The sequence below is a fragment of the Balaenoptera ricei genome, chromosome 1 (genome assembly GCF_028023285.1).
Source record: "Balaenoptera ricei isolate mBalRic1 chromosome 1, mBalRic1.hap2, whole genome shotgun sequence".
Classification (NCBI taxonomy): Eukaryota; Metazoa; Chordata; class Mammalia; order Artiodactyla; family Balaenopteridae; genus Balaenoptera; species Balaenoptera ricei.
Window position 1 is genome coordinate 65,838,408 of NC_082639.1, and position 21,662 is coordinate 65,860,069.

A 21,662-nucleotide genomic window follows, 5' to 3' on the forward strand; every position below is an offset into this window, starting at 1 on the left:
ACCTCAGTGTGTTCACTAATTTGGAAACTCCTGAATCTCATCGTTCAAGTTTCTGTAGAGAATTTACAGCCTCCCTCTCCTCCCCAGATGTCAAGGTGGGGTTGAAGTTCCCACCTGCATTAGTCAGCTAAGGTTGCCATAACAAAATGCCACAAACTGAGTGGCTTAAACAACAGAAACTTATTTTCTCATAGTTCTGGAGGCTAGAAGTCCAAGATCAAGGTACCATCTGGGTTGGTTTCTGGTGAGGCCTCTCATCCTGCCTCGTAGACAGCTACATTCTCACTGTGTTCTCACATGGCCTCTTGTCTGTGCACATGCATAGGGAGAGAGTGAGCTCTGGTGTCTCTTCTTCTTACAAGGACACCAGTTTTATTAGATTAGAGCCATACCCTTATGACATCATTTAATTCAGTTACTTCTCTTAAGTCCCTAGCTTCAAACATGGTCACATGGGAATGGTTAGGGCTTCAACACATGAATTTGGGGCGGGGGTGGGGGGGCAGTTTAGACCACAACACTACCCTCTAATTAGTTGGTCTTTCTGGTGATTGGCCCCATCCTGAACCTCTTTAGGGGCTCCACCCTAAGTCACCTCATTAGCACAAACTCTACTATGATCTTTTGAAAGGGGCTCATTATGATTAATAAAAGAGGGACTTCCCTGGTTGTCCAGCAGTTAAGACTCCACGCTCCCAGTGCCGGCCTGGGTTCGATTCCTGGTCAAGGAACTAGATCCCACATGCCACAAAAAAAAATCCCACACGCTGCAACTAAAGATCCCGCATGCTGCAATGAAGATCCTGTGTGCCTCAACTAAGACCTGGTGCAGCCAAATAAGTAAATAAAATTTTTAAAATTTATTTTATTTTATTATTTATTTATTCATTTATTTTTTGGCTGCATTGGGTCTTTGTTGCTGCACGCGGGCTTTCTCTCGTTGTGGCAAGCGGGGGCTACTCTTCGCTGTGGTGCTCCGGCTTCTTATTGTAGTGTCTTCTCTTGTTGTGGAGCACAGGCTTCTAGGTGCGTGGGCTTCAGCAGTTGTGGTGCGTGGGCTCAGTAGTTGTGGCTTGCAGGCTCTAGAGCGCAGGCTCAGTAGTTGTGGTGCACGGGCTTAGCTGCTCCACGGCATGTGGGATCTTCCCGGACCAGGGCTTGAACCTGTGTCCCCTGCATTGGCAGGTGGATTCTTAACCACTGCGCCACCAGGGAAGTCCCTAAAATTTTTTTTTTTTAAATAATAAAAGATACTCCTGTTGCTCAGGAAATTCCAAGGACTTGATGAGCTTGAAACGGAGCAGGACCCTATCTATGGTCCTTGCCCCCCAACCCCATGTCCTTTACCTGCCTTTTGTCTGTGGAAAAACTTTAGCCAAAGAATAAGTTTAATCAGAGAAGTGAGAAAATACAGAAGCAAAGAAAAGTCAAACAGGACAAAATAATAGTTTAGTCAGTAAGCAAAGTCAAGGACCTTTAGCTCCTCTTCAAGGGCTACAGATAATATTCTGAGCCGTATCCTGTGAGCTGTCTTATAGAGACTGCGAACCCCACCAGGTGGAAGAAGTTAACTACATGATGACCAAACTATAGCCATGACATAAGCTGCTACAATTCTGAGAACTGGCCTCAAGGAAATGGGAACAAACTGACCCTGGAACTGAAGATTAACTGTACTTAAAACAATCAAGATGACACTGGTCAGACCACCACATGACCAATTTCAAGATGACTGTCAGAGCTGACTATGCCATTTCTGCATGTAGCCCCCTCCCTCTGTATAAAAGGTCTTGCCTCCTGACTGTCAGGCTTGGGGGGAGTTAGCCTTTGGACAGGCATCTGCCCTTCCTCCCCTGCCCCCGCCCCCCGTTGCCAGCATCCAAAATAAAGCAAACTTCCTTTTCCACCAACCTTGCCTCTTTATTAGCTTTTGAGCAGCGAGCAGCCAGACCCCACTTTCACTTACAGGCTCACCCAGGGACTGGGGACAAAAACAAAATCCATTTCCTCTTACACCTCACTAAATTATGAAAATAAAAATCTAATCTTTTACCAAGAAAGTTTAAATGGCTTTTTCATGCTCAATTATGAAACTGTGTTTTAATGGCACAGCTCAAGATTGGTAGGAGATTTCTAAATAAATTGGATATTACATAGAAATTACAAGTTAAATGGAATATATACATTCCAAGTGCAAATTTGAATTTACACAAGTTCAAAAATTCACCTACATATTGTAAATATAAAGCTGCTAGACATGTAACTGTATTCCAAAGCCACATAATGAGAATATTAAAGTACTCTTGATAAGTATTAAGCAATTATATAACTATTAATTAAGAGCTTTTAGTCACAAGTAACACAAATGAACTTAAGCTACTTAAGCAAAATATGGACAAATGTATTTTAAGTATACTGAAGTGCCTCATGGATCTGAAGGCTGGAACGGAGTCAGTTTTAGGAAGGATCTAGAACCCAAATAGTCTTTAAGAACCCATGAAATAGTACATTTCTCTCTCAACTCTACTTTCCCTGTCATGTTTCATTCTTTCTTGCTCTATAGCCTAGCTTCTTCCTCTGCTTCTTTGATCCCACGATAGAATAAGACCTAATACTTATATATTAGATTTCCCGCCACTTATAAAAGCTGACTGGCAAGGGCCATTACAGCCAGGAGGATAGGTAGAGTCAGACTACAAACATGATTGTTAGTTGCCTACATCTGTGACTTGATGGTTCCTGGAAAAGACATAATTTTATAAAAGATCTGGTATGTTTATGGCAAATTTATTGAATGTTTAAGGAATCTACCAGAGTCATCAATTTGCATATAGGGAGAAGAGTTTATTCCAAGACTCCTCTGAATTAAAAAAAAGGCTGTTTACATTGGCTTCTAGAATGACATCCATTGATTTGAATATATACCCTGTAACCAGATAATACAAAAGTTCTTTGGAGATTAAAGACTGAACTCTATAGGCAACAGGTTTTTTTTTTTTTAAAAGGTTTCATTTAACGAATGAATGAGAGAACTAACAAGATGTTAAAACTAGTAGAAGGGAGAATTTGAAGAACAGACATATCGGCAGTTAGAAACGCTTAAAAGAATTTGCTAATAGGTGTAAAACTGGTAGGGCAAAAAACCTAAAGAGGGGGTCATCTTCTCTTTTTTTTTTTAGGCCACACTGCGTGGCATGCAGGATCTTATTTCCCTGACCAGGGACCGAACCCGTGCCCTCTGCATTGGGAGCACAGAGTCTTAACCACTGGACAGCCTGGGAAGTCCCGGGGGTCATCTTTTCTATACAGGAGAAACCACTTGTAGTTCATGGCTCATTTTCATTACTCTCCATTTTCTACAATTTAACTTTTAACAGAGTTGTAAAACAGTTTAGCCAGCCAATAGACAATCACAGGTAATATACCTCTTCAGAGGATCCATGAGATAATACCTAGCAGTCCACTAAAAGGACACTCAATAATTTCTTTTATACATTTCCAAGTCTTTGACAATGTGTTTTGACAGTCTCTTTTCATGTGAGCATAAATAATCTGCCAAGATTACTCTTGATACAAAAAGACAGGTTTCATTAGGTTTGGCCTGATTACCTTTGTACAGTAAGGTCGTTAACTATGTAGGCCTCCTCAGATTTACTTTGCAAATCCAGAGATGTACAATACTGAACAATTACTAAAGCTGCAGGATTAACCTCTGTATGAAAGTTTTCATAAGGACACTGAAATTGGACTTCTAAAAGCCTCTGGAACCAAGCTCAAGAAACTCTCTACCAGATTTCTCCAGTAGTACCTAACACTTTAGGTAAATTCCTCAGCATTGCTAAAATTTACTAGAGAAGGGACCTTCCTTACCATCTGTAAGACTGGAACCTCGTAAGCCAGGTACCATTCCAGTTTTACTGTGGCAGCTTTGTAGACATTGACTCTACATATAAAGTCAACTTGTTTTTTAATAATGGGTTTGTCATACATGAGTAAATGTGAATTGGTCTCAATTATGACACTCCAGGTATGGCTTTGGTTACACAATCAATTTGTTCAATTATATCCTGGTAAACAGGAGTAAAGATTCCTTTTGATATTGCCATGAAATGTAAGGAGACAGTAAATGTTTCTAAATTCTGGGCACACAGTGAGAATCAGATACCATTTTAAAATTCCAGTTTACAAAAGCAGAATCTACTAAATTTGAAGACTAGAGATAGCCTAAGAATTAAAAAGGGCTGTCTTACATATCCATAAAAATAGAACATAACAACTGCATAAACAATATTCCAAAAAGTAATCATAACCATGATTAAATTTCCCTCATTGGTCCTTTCAGTTCTCTGTAATTGCTCTGTTAGATCTTGGATCAGTAAACTACTTTCAAGAAGCTGTCTGCTTCTAGTGGTTAAGAATCCGCCTGCCAATGCAGGGGACACAGGTTCGAGCCCTGGTCCGGGAAGATCCCACATGCCACGGAGCAACTAAGCCTGTGCACCACAACTACTGAGCCTGCGCTCTAGAAACGACGTGCCACAACTACTGAAGCCCGCGCGCCTAAAGCCTGTGCTCCGCAACAAGAGAAGCCACCGCAGTGAGAAGACCGCGCACTGCAACGAAGAGTAGCCCCCGCTGGCCGCAACTAGAGAAAGCCCACGCGCAGCAACAAAGACCCAACGCAGCCAAAAGAAAATAAATTTAAATAAATTTTAAAAGTAAATAAATAAAATAATAAAAAGATGAACCAAAATTGATTAAAAAAAAAAAAACAAAACTGTCTGCTTCTAGACAAAAGAGTTCTAGAAATCCTGACTCAGTCCACTGGTATGGTGTGAAATTTGTCTAAGCTATGTCAGTTTGGAAATGTGTACCCACAAAACCATTCTTTGATGTCTCTATTGACAGTTCAAAGCACCTGATTCTTCCCATGAGGCTCTGAGACTGTCCCTTCCTGAATGCACAAACTTTGGCCTGTAGACCTATAGGCAGAGCCCTCAAGCTAGCATCAGAGTAAAACAGAAACTATCTGTAGATAACCGTTTTAGTTCAGGCTGCTACAATACCATTGCCAACTAAAGAATGTTACTTGCCATCCAGTTCTGTTAAGAATTAAGCTATTAGCCCCTGCAGTCACTGACCTTCAACACAGCCTGAAAGGAATTCAGGGCAGAATGAGGCATTCTATGCTCTGGGAAAACTGACAGAACAGACCTTCAGAAAAATAGGTATTTTCAGGAGAAATTTTTTATGAACCTGGATTCTTGCATCTTCCCATACTTAGAAAAGCACTAAAACCATTAACTAAGATATCTGTTCTTCATGACTAGCAGTAACCTTCTACAGAGATGTGTGCTGGGTTGCACATACCCCTTTCACCACAATCACATGTATACTGACCTCCACCGTCACCTCTTCAGAACAGTTTCTCAGAGCTATTTGAGAGTCTGTCTCCTGGGCTATAGTCCTCAGTGAGATACTGAATAAACTCAACTTGCAGTTTTTCTGTTGTACATTTTTTTTCAGTTGACACCATAGACTGAGTGGTTTAAACAACAATGTATTTCTCACGGTTCTAGAGGCTAGGAAGTCTAAGATCAAGATCCCTGCCCTCTTTTCTGTGTTGCAAACTTCTTCTTTTATCCTAACATGGCAGAAATAGGGTGAGAGAGCTCTCTGGGGTCCCTTTTATAAGGGCACTAATCTCATTCATGAGGACTGTACCCTTATGACCTAATTACCTCCTGAAGGCCCCACTTACTAATACCATCACACTGGGGATTCGGATTTCAACATATGAATTTGTGCTGGGACAGAAACATTCAGTCCATTGTAATGACCAAGACTGAAAGTTGTATAGATACCCAATAATATCAGAATGGAAGTGAGTTCAAATCTCTATTACAGCATAGTGCATAATTATTTCATAAGAATTTAACCATTATTTCCCCTGAGGGAAACAAAGAGAATTGACATATCTCCAGGGCCTTCTCATAAAGTATACAATTTTGGACATATTTATATTAATAACATTTTACCTATACAAATTTAAGCTATGGAAGGCTGTCGATCTGAAATATTTACCAAATTTTTCTATAAAGCTCCCATAGTATAGTGTTGGTAAATAAGAAATATGGGGCACATGAAATAAACAATTATTTCTAATATCTTTCTTTTTATGAGGTGAAAGAATAGATTTTTTATTTTCCAGCCTCCCAATCCCTCTCCTCCAGGAAATTTCAAAGATACATTTAGATGTAAAATATATCCTGAAATTTTTATTTTTCTAAATTCAAGATTTAACCTCGAGAAGGCAAAATCAAGAGATGTCAGAGATGATCTGATCACTTAAGATAGGATTATAGGTACCTGAGAAAGAACACTTGTTTACCTATTTAATTAAAGGGACAATAAATAAAAATAAACAGAAAAATATAACATGATTATACGGAACTTTGTTTCTCAAATGAGGAAACTTTGTTCCTTTTTTTTAAAATAAGGGTATTAAAATTTCAACACATAGAACACAGAAAATTTATTCTGTAAGACAAAATCTCTGCTATGTAGGCAGACGGTAAAGAGTAACCTTTTACCTTTGGTGAAGGGGTCAATCAGTAAACCAAGTAAGCAAGCCCCATAAAACTGAGTGAACTTTGCCAAAATTTTAGCACCTTCCAGTTTTTTTCAGATTCAGATATTACACACCAAGGCAAATAAAATTCACTTTCCTAAAGTTTTGTCCTTCACAATGCTTTTTCATATTCTAGAACAAGCTGATACTTGGAACGAAACTACTCATTTTCTCTTGAAAAATAAAAACACATACATAGTTGTATTTCTCTATCACTATTGGTCCAACTCTAGTGATATAATAATCATTATTATTATGACTTAATTGTAGAAACTAACTTCTACTTCAGAGAAAGCTGGGAAGCAGGTCATTGAGAACTGTTTTTCACACACGAACATTTTAGCAAACCTCATGAACATTAACACAACTTTATACAGCTATGCATATCCCTTTACACCTTGAAGTGGCAAAAAGAAACATATTCATTAACTTGACCCAAATGTAACTTATTCCATAGCATATCAAAGTAAGAAACAAAAGTATATAAGCTTAAAATTATGTTCGATAATCAATGATTTAATATTCTATCCAAGAAACAATCCAGGCATATTTGATTATTCATTAATTAATTCAATATCAGTCGAAGGTTTTACATTTCCTAAAGATCATGGAAATTATCTATAATCTGACATAATTCAAAACATAATTACTGTTGGAATAAACAAATTTTGTTAGACTTATGATTCAATATGGTGGAACCCAAAATTACATTTTCAAAAATCTCAAACTTCATTTAGGTATTAAGTTAGCTAATTTGACCAATAAATCATTATAAAAAGTTTAGGATATCCAGACTAATTAGTCTCTTCATTTAAAAATAAACTGCACTTAAACATATAGTACTATACTTATATTATACTGATTAGAGAAAAAGACACATAGCTGTTTTTTTCTTTAACCCAAATTACAAACCTCTCTAATTTGTCCAAAGATTCATCTTACTATGTGAACTTGAAGTTTTAAAAATGTTTTTTGAGCTAGTAGTTTTTATCAGAATGATTGTTTTCCTTTAAAGTCTAGCTCATTCAAAGTATTAGAAGTTAATTTTTACAATTTTTCTGTTAATTTGGGGACTAACCCATTTATATAAGTGCCTATTTATCTCTATAAACTAATCAGAACAGAGTTCCTTAATCTGAGGCATAATCTGATTTATTAGTTTACACTGTTCAGAAGTGGGAAAGTGTTTCATAGATGTGCAATAAGAGGTCAAAGCCTTCCTCAATTATAGACAAACAGACACACTGAGAACTTAAAAGTTTCAGATCTACAACAACTTCAGTCACAGGCCAAAAATAAACTCACCAGTCCAGATCTCAAAGCTGTTTTTCTTTCCAGTGGGCTTTAAATTCTTAACTGATTAGAGCTCTCACACATAGACAAGAGTGAATAAACCAGATTCTCTGTCATTTCTCACCCATGAGAGAATAGACTTCTATAGCAGACAGAGATCACCAAGTGGGTCATAAAAACATAGTCTCAATCATTGCCACCAATGAGATTAAATTATGAACTGTGCCTGAAGCAGAAACAAAAACAAGACACAGAATCAGTAAGGAGGGGGCTTCCCTGGTGGTGCAGTGGTTGAGAATCTGCCTGCCAATGCAGGGGACACGGGTTCGAGCCCTGGTCTGGGAAGATCCCACATGCCGCGAAGCAACTGGGCCCGTGAACCACAATTGCTGAGCCTGCGCATCTGGAGCCCGTGCTCCGCAATGAGAGGCCATGATAATGAGAGGCCCGCGCACCGCGATGAAGAGCGGCCCCCACTTGCCGCAACTAGAGAAAGCCCTCGCACAGAAACGAAGACCCAACACAGCCATAAATAAAAAAATAAATAAATAAAATCGGTAAGGAGGTGTGAAAAAAAAAATCAATAAGGAGGGCAAAACCTACATAAATAGAGGCCAAAAAAGTTAAGGCTGTGGAGTGGCTGTGAGAGGCAAGAAAAGACCTGCCTTGGCTTGGGTAGATCTTGAGGTGCCATTACTTAGCTCTATCTGTTGAGCGTACTTGTGTATCTAAGGAAATGTATAATTTTCAAAATGGTAAAATCATGACGCATATAAATATAAAGTGAATACATGTCAAAAATTTTATTTAACTCATTAAAAAAGGAGGGAACCAATAATATATTAAAACCAATTTCTAGCAACCAATTTAAATCTTAAAACCTAGATGTCTCAATGTATCTTTTCTTTTTTTAAGCATCAAGCTCTTTTTTATAGTTCATAATTAAAGGACAGGATTTTACATTTTATTTATTTATTTGGCTGCAGGGGGTCTTAGACGTGGCACGCGGGATCTTTGTTGCCGCATGTGGGATCTTTTAGGTGTGGCATACGGGATCTAGTTCCCTGATCAGGGATCGAACCCAGGTCTCCTGCACTGGGAGCACGGAGTTTTAGCCACTGGACCACCAGAGAAGTCCCTTGGACAGGATTTTACATTTTAAAATGTTTTTCATCTACAACTTAGTTTAAAAAGTTTCTCTTAAATCGCTCCAGAATTCTAGTCCTTGTATACCTGCATCTTTCTTATCAGAGTTCCTTTTATTATTGGAACTACTTAGTTAAGAAGGCCTGCAATTCTAAGACTTTAGACAAGATTTCATTTGCTTGAAGTGAATCCAAAAATGGAGGAATAAAAAAAAATCAGGGATGCCATAAAATATATAGAAGGTAATATAATTTTACAAGTGTAATATGCAGCATGGAGCATGCAATACTATGCTTCTACATTTGCTATTTCAGAAATAAATGACTCATAGTGAAGACATGGAAGCAACCTAAATGTCTATTGACAGATGAATGGATCAAGAAAATGTATATGTGTGTGTGTGTGTGTGTGTGTGTGTGTGTACACAATGGAATATTACTCAGCCATAAAAAAGAATGAAATAATGCCATTTGCAGCAACATGGACAGACCTAGAGATTGCCAGATTGAGTGAAGTGAGTCAAAGACAAATATCATATGATATCACTTATATGTGGAATCTAAAAAGATGATACAAATGAACTTATTTATAAAACAGAACTAGACATAGAAAACAAACTTATGGTTACCAAAGGGATAGCGGGCAGAGGCGGGTGGAGATAAATTAGGAGTTCAGCATTAACAGATACACACTACTATATATGAAATAGGTAAACAAAAAGGACCTACTGTATAGCATAGGGAACTATAGTCAGTATCTTGTAATCACCTATAATTGAAAAGAATCTGAAAAATAATATATATATAAAACTGAAACACTTTGCTGTACATTTGAAACATTGTAAATAAGATATACTTCATTTAAAAAAATCACTCAGTTACTATGCTTCATTGATTCCAAAATGCATATTTTTTCTTATTTAACATCTCAGAAATCTGGGTAAGTTTTATGTTAATAGCCATTGGCTATTTTTTTCTACCTTTGATGTCTTTGCAATTGTGATGTGTCTTATAGTCAGTGGCATCTTAGGTAAAATATGATACTGTTGTCCCCTTGAAATGCTATTCCATGACATAAAGATGTTAAACCAGAGTAGAAACAGTTTAGATATTGAATGCTAATGAAACTATGTTCATAGTTGTAGTCAGTCACAATATGGTCTTTGAACAAAATTGTAGGTAAAGAGGAATCCTTTTATTTACAAAATGATATGTGTAACACATGAAATGGTGAACAAAACAGACACTACAGCTCTCATAAAGCTCATAGACTAGAGCAGCATTGTCCAATGGAAACATAAGGTGACCTACACGTGTAATTTAAGATTTTCTAATAGTCACATTAAAAAAGTAAAAAGTAACAGATGAAATTAAGTTTAAGAAAATACTTTATTTAACCCAATATATCCAAAATATTTCGGCAATCAATACTTTAAAATTATTAATGAGATATTTCTATTTTTCTTACTAAGTCTTTGAAATGGGGTGTGTATTTTATACTTACAACACATCTCAAATCAGAGTGGTCACATTTCAAGTGCTCCATGTGGCTATATTGGACAGCGGAGGTCTAGAGGCAGAGATGAACTTGTCTTTTATATATATATATATATATATATATAGCTACTTTTCTTTGGAGGGGAGATATTTTTATTTTTTGAAGAGGTAAAACATACCAAGTTTCAAAAGTATCAGAGTACTCAGTGAGAAGCTTTCCTTAAATCCTGTCCACAGCCACCCATTTCTCCTCCAGTAGGTAACTGCTTTGGTTCTGTGCATTCCCAAATATATCCATATATTTTTTTCCCTTTGTTTCCCACACAGATAGTAGTAGCATATGGCACATCAGTACATCGTTTGGTACATTCTGTTTTTGTTTTCACTTAACATGTTTTGTAAATCTTTCCACAACAATGTTTGCAGAGTTTCCTCATTCTTTTTAATGGCTGCATTAATGAATACACCATAGTTTATTTCACCTTTTGATGGTTAAAATATTTGTTATTTTTTGCTATTACAAAGACTGCTGCTATGAATATTCTGGCACATGTCACTTCATAGCCAAGGGAGTATATTTGTAGGATAAATAGCTAGAAATAGAATTGCTGAATGTAATTCCAAGAATTGCTAGAACAGATACTCCCTATACATATTTCCATTTTGCTCACCATTGTGCCCCCAAAACCTAGAAGAAATAATATTTGGCACATTCTACGCATCCAATACATATTTGATGAATGAATTCATAAAGTAGGAAGAGAGGCTTACTTTTCATTACTTCAGCAGTTATTGCCTCGACCTGAATGTTGTATTTTGGATCGGATGCTTGTCTTATTCTTATTTTGAGTATTACTTTTCCCAGGAGACATGACGTCTCCCTCTCTGCCTTGGTTTTTCTCACTCTACAACACTCCTCTCCCATCTCATTTCGAGGCAAAAGAAAGCTGGGGAAATTACATTACTATTGCGAAATAAAATTCATATTTTAAGGCAAGACAAGAAAATTTTAAACATAAAGATATTCTTCTCTGTCCTTTGGCCTCCGCTCTGCCCCCACTGTGCACTGTGTATCTGCATTATGCATCACCAAACCTCCCCCATCAGCAGGAATACCTGCTCAACCATAAAGAGCAACATTCTCCCAGCATCCACAAGACAGCTCCTTAAAAGATAACATTCCTTCCTGATCTTGTAAGGGGTCATACGACCTACCACGATGACACTGAGATCTGGATTATGTAAACTGTCAATAATATGTCATTTGATGTACAGCCCTTTGCCTCAAAAAACATATAACTAACTGTACCTTCACTTGTAACCCGCGGCACAGTCCTCAGAAGCTTTCTGAGATGGTCTTCCCAGGTTATAATCCTCAAATTTGGCTCGGAAAAAAATTTCCATTTCTTTCTTGGAGCAACGGATTAATTTTTCTTTGACACTATTTAACAAGGCAGACTTTTTAAAATAAAAATTATTAGGGCTAGACATAATCATCACGTAATGATAAAAGGCTCAACTCAGCAGAAATAGATAAGTCTAAACTTATATGCATTTAATAAAGTGGCCTCAAGCTAGAAATACGAATATCAACAGAACTACAGGGCGAAATAATGAAATCTATCATCACAGTAGATCCAACATTCTCTCAATTACTGATAACCCACATATGTCACTGTGTCAGGAACCCTTCTCTAAGTCGTTACTGAATGCAAGGATGTGTGGTGCCATTATTTTCTAATGGGTGCTCAAAAATGCTGAAGTATGACAGTCCTAAAGAAAGCACAATTGAAAACATCTGTGTTAACACACCTAGTAAATCCGATTTCTGTGGAAAGCTCATAAAAGGCACATGGATGTTTCTTCGTTGAAAATTCAGTTCCAAATATTTCAGATATTAGTACTTCCTAAAGAAGTGGGGGGAGTAGGTGAGGGAGTCGGCCGTAATGGCCAAGGCAAACAGGAGGGGAATGTGAACACTTCATTAACATTCACTCAAAAACATTTATTGAACACTTAACTACGTGCAACTCTATTAATTACCAGCCATTGCAGATCTTCAAAGATCAAAGAGTCTCAAGAATAAACGATTTCTTAAAAGTTATTCAGGTATTTACACATTACTTAAAACCCTTGTAGACAAAACCGCGGACCTTACGAGACGAGAAAATTGGCGCCAGAGACTTTCGGCGCAGGCAGCGAGGACAGCTATGAGCAGTCGGTGGGGTCCTAGGGCAGCCACAGAACTGCTCCTTCCTTCAGGCGGGAGTGTGGACAGCTATGTCGGGCGCGGGGTGGGGTGGGGGGGACCTGAAGGACGCCTCTGCGCAGGCGCTTGCTGCCTAAATCCGCCCAGCGACGAGCCTAGTTCTCTTTTCGCTCTCAGACATGGTGAGTGTGGACGTGTATTGGGTTGCTATGTAGATGAGTCGGGAGGAGACTACATAGGCTAATGTTTAAGCAGTTCAGGCCCCAGTGGGTTGTTTTCTAAGTATTAGAGAATGGTTGAGTTAAGACATAGGCCTTGGAAGGTTTTTTGAGGACTCAGAGACAGGGTGAAGTATTACTTAGCGTTTTCTGCAGATCTCGCGGCTGCACATGCGGCCAGACTTCCTCCTATCCGGCGGGCCTCAGGGGTCAACGACCCGGTTTCTTAATCTCTCAAAAAAGCCGGGTAGTTCTCTTTTCCTTCTATATATATACATGTACATATATATTTCCTTCCATTTGGCCATGAATATATGGTTCAGAATCTTTATAATTATTAATAGTATGGGCTTGACCTAGTAAATATGAATGGGATGTGAAGGAAATTAATTGCTTTGTTCTTATTGGTAGTGATCATGACCTACTTAAAAAATAAGAACTAGAGCAGCATCCTCATCACCTGGGGGCTTAAAGCTGGAGAAGATTAGGCTAAAGGGACTGCTTGCTTGATAAATAACTTTTGGGGTACCTGGAAGGTGCTTTGAAACCTGAGTTTCTAGGATTAATAAAATCTCATTAAAGAACTTAACTGCAAATTATGGGTTAGCAAGATTTTTATTTTAATGCTTCAACTTTTTGCCACATGTAAGCCATATGTTGTCTTAAATTCATAAGGTTTGATAGTGTATGTTTATTTTACTTAACTCTTTAAGTGAAAGATAAGCAAAGAGAGATGAAGATGGAGGTAATTTTTTGGGTCGATGATGAGCTGGCATGTATTCTGAATCTAAAGTTGATTATTTCTGCTTTAGCTCTAGAATTACACTGAGACCTGAAAAATGCCTGCATCTTTATGAGGGGTTTAGTTCTTTTTTAGTCAGATACTTTTAAAATTGAAAGTTTTTATATGGCAAGATGCAATCAGAATTCAAATGTGTATGGAATATATGCTCTGGGGTCAAACGTGAAAAGATAAAAATTCATGAAATCACTTTTTGTGTGAAAGGGCACACCGCAGAAGGATGTTATTATCAAGTCAGATGCACCCGACACCCTATTAGTGGAGAAGCATGCAGATTATATAGCATCCTATGGCTCAAAGAAAGATGATTACGTATGTATACTTTTATGTTGAAAAGTTTATTTTTAAAGGTGTTGGCCATTCTGAATAAGCAGGTTAGTATGGCCCATGTTTCTTAAAAATCGTATCCAACTTCTGTGTGCCAAGCACTGGTATCTGTGGTTGAGGGGCAGTGGAATTAACCACGGTCCTTACCAACACTTATTTAGTGGCCTTGGCAGACAAAGTAGATTTCCCTTCCTGCCCCGATTTGTAAGAATTTTGAGGCATGGAATAGATTTACTTTTGTAGTTGAGGTAATGCTTTCAAGGTCAATGATGTGTTGGCATGTATTACCTGAGTTTACGGTGATGTGAGATAACACTTAAGCTCTAGAATTACGCTGAGACCTTGAATAAGTTTAACCTTGAAGAATGGTGTTCCCAGTTTTCCTCTGTGGGAAAATCTTAGAAAAAATTAAATGAACAACTTAATTGGAAGTGAATATTTTCTCCTGTGGGATACAAAGAGCTGAAATTTACCATGTTGGGAAATAATCTAGTATTGATGAATTCCCATAACCTTGTAGCTATGGAGTTAGGGCCATGTAACACCATGACTATTTGGCTTCATGTGTTCAGTATCTTTAACCTGGCATCAATTCAAACTGACGCATTAAAGTAATTCTGTATTTTAGGAATACTGTATGTCTGAATATTTGAGAATGAGTGGCATCTATTGGGGTCTGACTGTTATGGATCTCATGGGACAGCTACATCGCATGAATAGAGAAGAAATTCTGACATTTATTAAGTCTTGTCAACACGAGTGTGGTGGAATAAGTGCTAGTATTGGACATGATCCTCATCTTTTGTACACTCTTAGTGCTGTCCAGGTAAATATTAATAAAAATTCAGCAGTCTTGGTGATGTATTCTCTTCCGTGAGAGTGGGGAAATTGAAACTAGGTATCAGGAACGTGACAAAATCAGTATCTATGTTAAAAAGTTACTCATCTTTTCAAATGAAGTATATGTTCTACAAGGTCAATGATGTGGTGGCATGTATTAGCTGAATCCAAAGTTGATGTAAATTATAAAATTACACTGAGACCTTGGATGGTAATTATGTTTATCTTAAGTATATGTAAATATTTGAAAATCACTCAGTGGAGTTAGGTTGGTTGGTTTTGAGCAAGAAAAATCCTGTGAAGTTAAGCCACTGAAATCTATTTTGTTTATTAGACAGCATGACCTATCCTATCCCAATAGATTACGTTACATAAGTCTTGTCTGATAATAGAAAACAATATGTTCTGAAGATTGTCACGTGGAACATTATTCAGAGAACAGCAAATAGCATAATGGATTATGTAAACTGCTCGAAGCCTGTTTACCGCATGCGTAGAAGCCTCCTTCATCTGTTTCGTGTATTCATCAAACTTCTGCATGGCATTTGCTTCTCTCCATGGCCTGGCCATTTCCTCCCTTCTAGTCTCATCTTGCTGTTCATCTAATATCTGGAAATACCAAGCTGCCTGTGGTGCCCCGTTTATACTCTGTCATTTCACAACTCTGCTGTTTTCCGTGGAGTTTAAAATTTATTTATTTTTACTTATTTTTACATTTCTGGATGAACTGTGGCTTGCGGGATCCTAGTTCCTTGACCAGAGATTGAACCCAGGCCCATGGCAGTGAAAGCGCCAAGTCCTAACCACTGGACCATCAGGGAATTCCCTCCTTGGAGTTAAATTTGATTTTGATATTAGTGAAGATCCACAAATAAGGGTTTAAAGTCTATGTAAGTTAGTATATATGAGTCTTAGAGCGCTAAGTTAACAATTTATAAATGGAAAAATAATGCTTTGTGGTTAAAGGTTTGTGTTTGTTGGTAACATCTATAATTTGACTGCATAGTAGAAGTGCACATTTGAGAAAAGTTCACAATGTACATAAACAAAAGGACATGCTTGCTTGACAACTTAAAAGGTAGTTGAGGAAGAACATTGTTAGAACAAACTTACCAGTGTTGAAGAGGTATTTACTTACCATGGTTTGTTTTTGTTACAGATTCTTACTCTCTATGATAGTATTAATGTTATTGATGTAAATAAAGTTGTGGAATATGTTCAGAGTCTACAGAAAGAAGATGGTTCTTTTGCTGGAGATATTTGGGGTAATGTCCCTTTAATCCATGGCACCCAAAATGCCAATCCAAAAATGTTCTGCTTTGGTGTTTATTGTAGTAATAAGCTTCGTTGCAAATTTTAAAGTTCAACGAATTGGGGGCTTTGCTAATAACTTATCAGGAGATTTTTAAGTTTTTCATCTTTTCAGGTCCCACTAAGCAGCTGGTCTAACTGGAGTTAATGGTCTGCTGGAAGTTCCAGCATGCACTGTGCTAGTTATATCAGCATACAGGAGTACTGGAACAGAGGGGGCCAGTCTAAAAGATAAGGTAGGTGAAACTTTTTTCCCCAATATTTGGTGGCTTTGTAAAGTTTTTTTAGAACTTTCTGGCAAGGGGAAAATATTCAAAAAACTTTACAAACTTACTGAATATTTGAGTGGAGGGAGGGAGTAGTATTTGACTTGATAAATGTAGATAATCTCTGCTTTAGGGCTGAATACAGTGCAGGCAGGAGAGACCAGCTGCTTCATGGGATGTGAAAATCTACTTTTATATAATAGGGTAAGTTTATTATCATTCTAAGAAATTGACTAGTCTTTTTCTTTCTGTTACCTTTCTGGGGCTTTGAAAGCAATTTATTTGCTTGTATTTTTGACAAAGCAGTTTTCTAGTTCTTAGTTTCCTTCGAAATAAAGTAAGTGATTATGGATCACTTTTTAAAGATTTAGCTTTCCTCCTGGTGACTAGAAGTACATGTTAAGCCTGAAGTCTTGGAAATTTAACCATGATAGTTGTGCAGAGGTTGTTTTTAATTAACTTTTACTACATAATATGATCAGAAGCCTCTGATAACACGTAATGTTTTGGTTTGATCCCTTTATTTTTAGGAGAAATCGATACAAGATTCTCTTTTTGTGCGGTGGCAACTTTGGCTCTATTGGTAAGTTTTAAATGTTGTATTGGAATGATTAAACTTACATGATTATTCTGGAATTTAATACGTATATTTTGTTTACAGGGGAAGCTGGATGCTATTAATGTGGAAAAGGCAATCGAATTTGTTTTATCATGTATGAACTTTGATGGTGGATTTGGTTGCAGGCCAGGTTCTGAATCCCATGCTGGGCAGGTAATTTATCAATCTAGATTAAAACGTAGGGTCAGTTTTGAAGGGATAACCCGTGTAATTGGGAAAATAGCAAGTTAATTTGACTGAATGTAATATAATGTGGGATGTTACATAAGAATTAATTGCTGATTAAGGAAGGCATTTTTACAGTAGTTTACTTTGTATACAGTCCCCTGTTGGTGAAATCCTCCGACCCAGGTAAACATAAGTAGTTTTGTAATTACCAAAAATATATTTTGATTTTCAATTAGTTTTTAACCAGATGAAAACATTCCCTACCTATCCCCAACAACTGTTTGCTTGTGCCAGAGGATGTTGTATATGTATATGTAAATGGTTGTCAAATAAAGCTTGCTTTTAGCCATGAAGAAATTGTGACAGTAGTCTTGCATTGCAGTTGCATCCTAGTAGTGTGGTTGGTTTTGTTCAAATAATTGTGTTCTTGTTTGCAATTCTTACTGTCAGCAAATTTTTAGATAGAAAATGGAGCTTTAATAATTTAAGTAGTTTTTATCACCATGTTATTGTTGAAAAACTATTCTACACATGTACTTTATGTCTGTAATTTTAGATCTATTGTTGCACAGGATTCCTGGCTATTACTAGTCAGTTGCATCGAGTAAATTCTGATTTACTTGGTTGGTGGCTTTGTGAACGACAGCTTCCATCAGGTGGACTCAATGGAAGGCCAGAGAAGGTATCTGTCGTTTCATAAGATGAACTTTTTAAGTTTTATAACCTTGAGTGAGGACTTTTTTTGTCTTGTATATCTCAGTATTACTCTTGTAAATTGATAATGAGCTTTTCACCTTAACTACTTTGCGTTATGTATATCTGGGAGTCAAAGGCTTCTATTAACACATGCATCTTGTACAGAAATCTCCATGCCCACTTATGGGTGGGAAAGGACAATGGATTTGCCAAATGAAAGATTTTTTTAAAAAATTGGATTACAACATTTTTATTTAAAATCTTTGTTAATTTTTAAAGAAAAAGCCAATTTTGTTTAGCTCTCACACACTCTGAATTGGGTCTGTAACGACCAGGTAGTAAATATTTTTAGCTTTGACCTATGGTCTTGTTACACATACAAATTTCATAATTTTCCTGTCGCAAAACTATTATATTTAAAAATCATTTACACATACTAAAAGCTATTCTTGTGGTCTAGATTTGACTCAATGGCTGTAGCCTGCTGAGCCCCTGACCTAAAATATGATAGAGCATGGTGATGCTTTTATCTGGGTCATTGTATTTTTGTTTAATTTTGCTTGCTCAGTATTTCTGAATAAGTTAATAGGTAGGGAAATAACCACAAGTGGTTTCTAGTTAAGATCCAATGAAAAACCTGGGCAGCTTTTCAATAAGTAGAAGATCGTTGGGGGTGAGGATTGCACTTAAAATGTAGGACAGCTTTTAATGTGCCTGTGAATCACCTAGGGATCTTGTTGAAATTCAGTCTAAGGTGGGAACTTCTGCATTTCTTAAGTTACCATGATTTGAGGAGCCGGGGTGATTTTTTTTTTTTTTTTTTTTTTTTTTGGAAGCAGGTTGTGTACCTGCTTGGACAGCACTTACTGAAAGTGCTCTACCTAGGGCAGTGGAACATACAGTACCATAGATCTCAGGAGCCTTACCACCAGATTCTTGGATTAAGGGGCTTATTTAGGTATTCACTGCAAATAGAAAATAAGGTAGATGGATGGTTATCACTGAGTACTGAAGCTGAAACATTCAGCATGGTTTTCTATGGAATGGAGTGTTTGGTCTTCTCTTTTCCAGTGATTATCTTTAATTCTAAGCAATTGTATTTATGGATTTCAGTGTTTCAAACACTGCATTGTCCGTATATCCCTTGATTCCCTTCCCACCCCCAATATTTGGACCAGAAAGTACAATTGAGGCAACTTGTGGCTTTTTCCTCCTAGTTACCAGATGTATGCTATTCTTGGTGGGTGTTGGCTTCCCTAAAGATAATTGGAAGGCTTCATTGGATTGACAGAGAGAAACTGCGCAGTTTCATTTTAGCATGTCAAGATGAAGAAACGGGAGGATTTGCGGACAGGCCAGGAGATATGGCAAGTATATTTGTGACTGTTTATTTAACAGTTAAAATTTTCAGTGTTGCTTTGTGTTCTAAGGGTTCTAAGTTTCCAGAATTAGGAATAGGGGGGTGGGGGGAAAGGATGGTATTTCCAAGTGTTGCTTTGAAGGGATGCTTTTTAAATAATTGTCATTTAAGAATATATGAAAGATCTAAAACAAGTTTACAGAAATTTCTGGTCACTTATTGCCAAGAAATGAGTGTGTGGACCAGGTTCTGTGTTTAAAAATACAATTTGAAACCATCATTATTTCAGAAAACTTTAAGCGTATGTTCAAATAAAGGGAATACAATAGGCTCCAGTATAATCATTGTTCAGAAGCAGGGTTTTAGAAGTTTTCATTTTGTAATACTCTATAAATTCTTATTTTTTTAATAGGTAGATCCTTTTCATACTCTATTTGGAATTGCTGGATTGTCACTTTTGGGAGAAGAACAGATTAAACCTGTTAGCCCTGTTTTTTGCATGCCTGAAGAAATACTTCGGAGAGTGAATGTTCAGCCTGAACTAGTGAGCTAGATTAGATCCCTTGATGCAGAAGTTGCTTAGTGTAGTTTTACTGTTTTAACATTTCAGTATTTGAAGTGCTTAACAAACGTAATGGCTGCCATGTTAATATTTTGTACATGAATTGTGTTGATTTTAATAAATTATATAATTATACATACTGTAAATTAGAGACCTTTATTGTATCTTCAGCTTTCCGTTTTCTTCTGGAATGCTGTTATTCTGAGCGTAATATTTTGTTTATGCTTCAATGTGTTTATCTTGTTTGTCTCCATAACAGCAAACTGAGTTGAACTCTATTTAGCTGATGAAGTCTTATGTTATGATTTTCCCATGTACTCCCTTGATATGTTATATATAACTATAGTTAATATAAATTGGTCTTTGTCAATGAGAATGTTAACTGATAAAGAATTGATGAACCCCATAGGAATTAAAAGGTGAAAAAAAATAAATGGCTGAAATTTGGGAATATTTCATATGTTTGTGGTTACTGAGCTGGTTACAAAGTGATTTAAGTAAATGACAATTCACCACCTTGGAATAGGATTGCAATCTGGACTATATTCTCACTTTCTAATATTTTATGTCGGAATGCCAAGGGGGATTGTTGGCTTTTTTCCCTGCCGAGTAAGGAAACACAAGTTGATAGTTGCCACAGTATTTTTTTGTTACCTGTGTTTTCAGAAAGATGAGACCACAGCTAATCTCTTACAAGAGATTATAACTCTTATAAGAGTTTTATGTTCTTAGTGAAAATAAAGTATTTTAATGAACATTTTTCTTGATGGAAGTTGAAATTTGCTCAAGCGTCTTTGCAATACCCTGTGTAAGAGAGAATCATCTTACATGTGTAAAGTGATGATTCTGAACACATTGACCAATGTGAGATTGAAATCTAGCATTGTTTTTTGACAGTTTATTAATTTGAAGAGTTTGAGTTGCATTGCCAGTATTTTGTTTCTGAAGGTTTGGAAGTCATTGGATGGAACATAATTTTATTTAAGTGCTGTCATTGGAAGTTGGGAGTTTTGAGGACTGCAGTCATTGCATGTGGATGAACTGTTCTATGAATACCTGATTTATTGATGTACTTAACAATTGCATGAATTGAGTAATGCATTTCTTCTAATAGTATCCAGAGTATTCTGTTTTCAATCCTGGCATCTCTACGAAGTTGCTATTACTGTGTATTCAAGAAAAGTAAGCAGGCACAAAATTTCCCAAAGGTCATTTGTTGTAAAGCTAGTTTGAGTTTGTGTAGTCTGCTTTTAAATAGTTCATACCTATGTGTGAAGACCCAGTACTAGAAATTGAGAGAGGAAACTGTCCAAGAGATACCTCTTAACCTGGTTCCTTCTATACTGTGCACACAGCCATATGCTTACTGGGTGAGGGGCAGTCTTGCAGTGATAACAGCCCTGTGAATATTTAAGCTGTAAGGGGTTAGTGGCTCTTTAGCCACGAAACCAATGTTAAATGGTTTGTACTACTGTGTGAGCATTAAATTTGTTTCCACTATCACAGGCACTGCGTGCACAGTGATAAGACAGTTTCTGTAATTAAAAAGAAACCAGTGTATTTGGAGGTATGTGCGGAATGTTAGCCCCGAACACCTTGTGATAAGGAAATAGGGTGCAGTGCGAATAATGGGTCTACCAAGTTGGATTGATGGGCCCTGAATTCCGTTCAGCTGAGGAGGTCTGTACCTTACATTTAGCTCGACCAAAACCTGTGGG

The 21,662-nt window shown here is 37.2% G+C and overlaps 1 protein-coding gene and 3 non-coding genes across 4 annotated transcripts; all 4 read left to right on the forward strand.

Annotated features, from left to right (window-relative positions):
* The first annotated feature begins 13,732 nt into the window (after positions 1-13,732).
* Positions 13,733-20,397, forward strand: RABGGTB (Rab geranylgeranyltransferase subunit beta). Its single transcript, XM_059915341.1, is given in 11 exon segments — positions 13,733-13,738; positions 14,000-14,107; positions 14,751-14,948; positions 16,122-16,227; positions 17,070-17,122; positions 17,201-17,311; positions 17,883-18,008; positions 19,240-19,261; positions 19,264-19,295; positions 19,297-19,389; positions 19,799-20,397. Coding segments are annotated over 11 exon segments (966 nt in total). The 3' UTR covers positions 19,910-20,397.
* On the forward strand, positions 13,750-13,828 carry LOC132354837 (small nucleolar RNA SNORD45). Its single transcript, XR_009499428.1, has one exon. It is a non-coding gene; the product is annotated as a small nucleolar RNA SNORD45 (small nucleolar RNA).
* Positions 14,384-14,466, forward strand: LOC132354842 (small nucleolar RNA SNORD45). Its single transcript, XR_009499430.1, has one exon. It is a non-coding gene; the product is annotated as a small nucleolar RNA SNORD45 (small nucleolar RNA).
* LOC132354833 (small nucleolar RNA SNORD45) lies at positions 15,097-15,168 on the forward strand. Its single transcript, XR_009499425.1, has one exon. It is a non-coding gene; the product is annotated as a small nucleolar RNA SNORD45 (small nucleolar RNA).
* Positions 20,398-21,662: the final 1,265 nt, after the last annotated feature.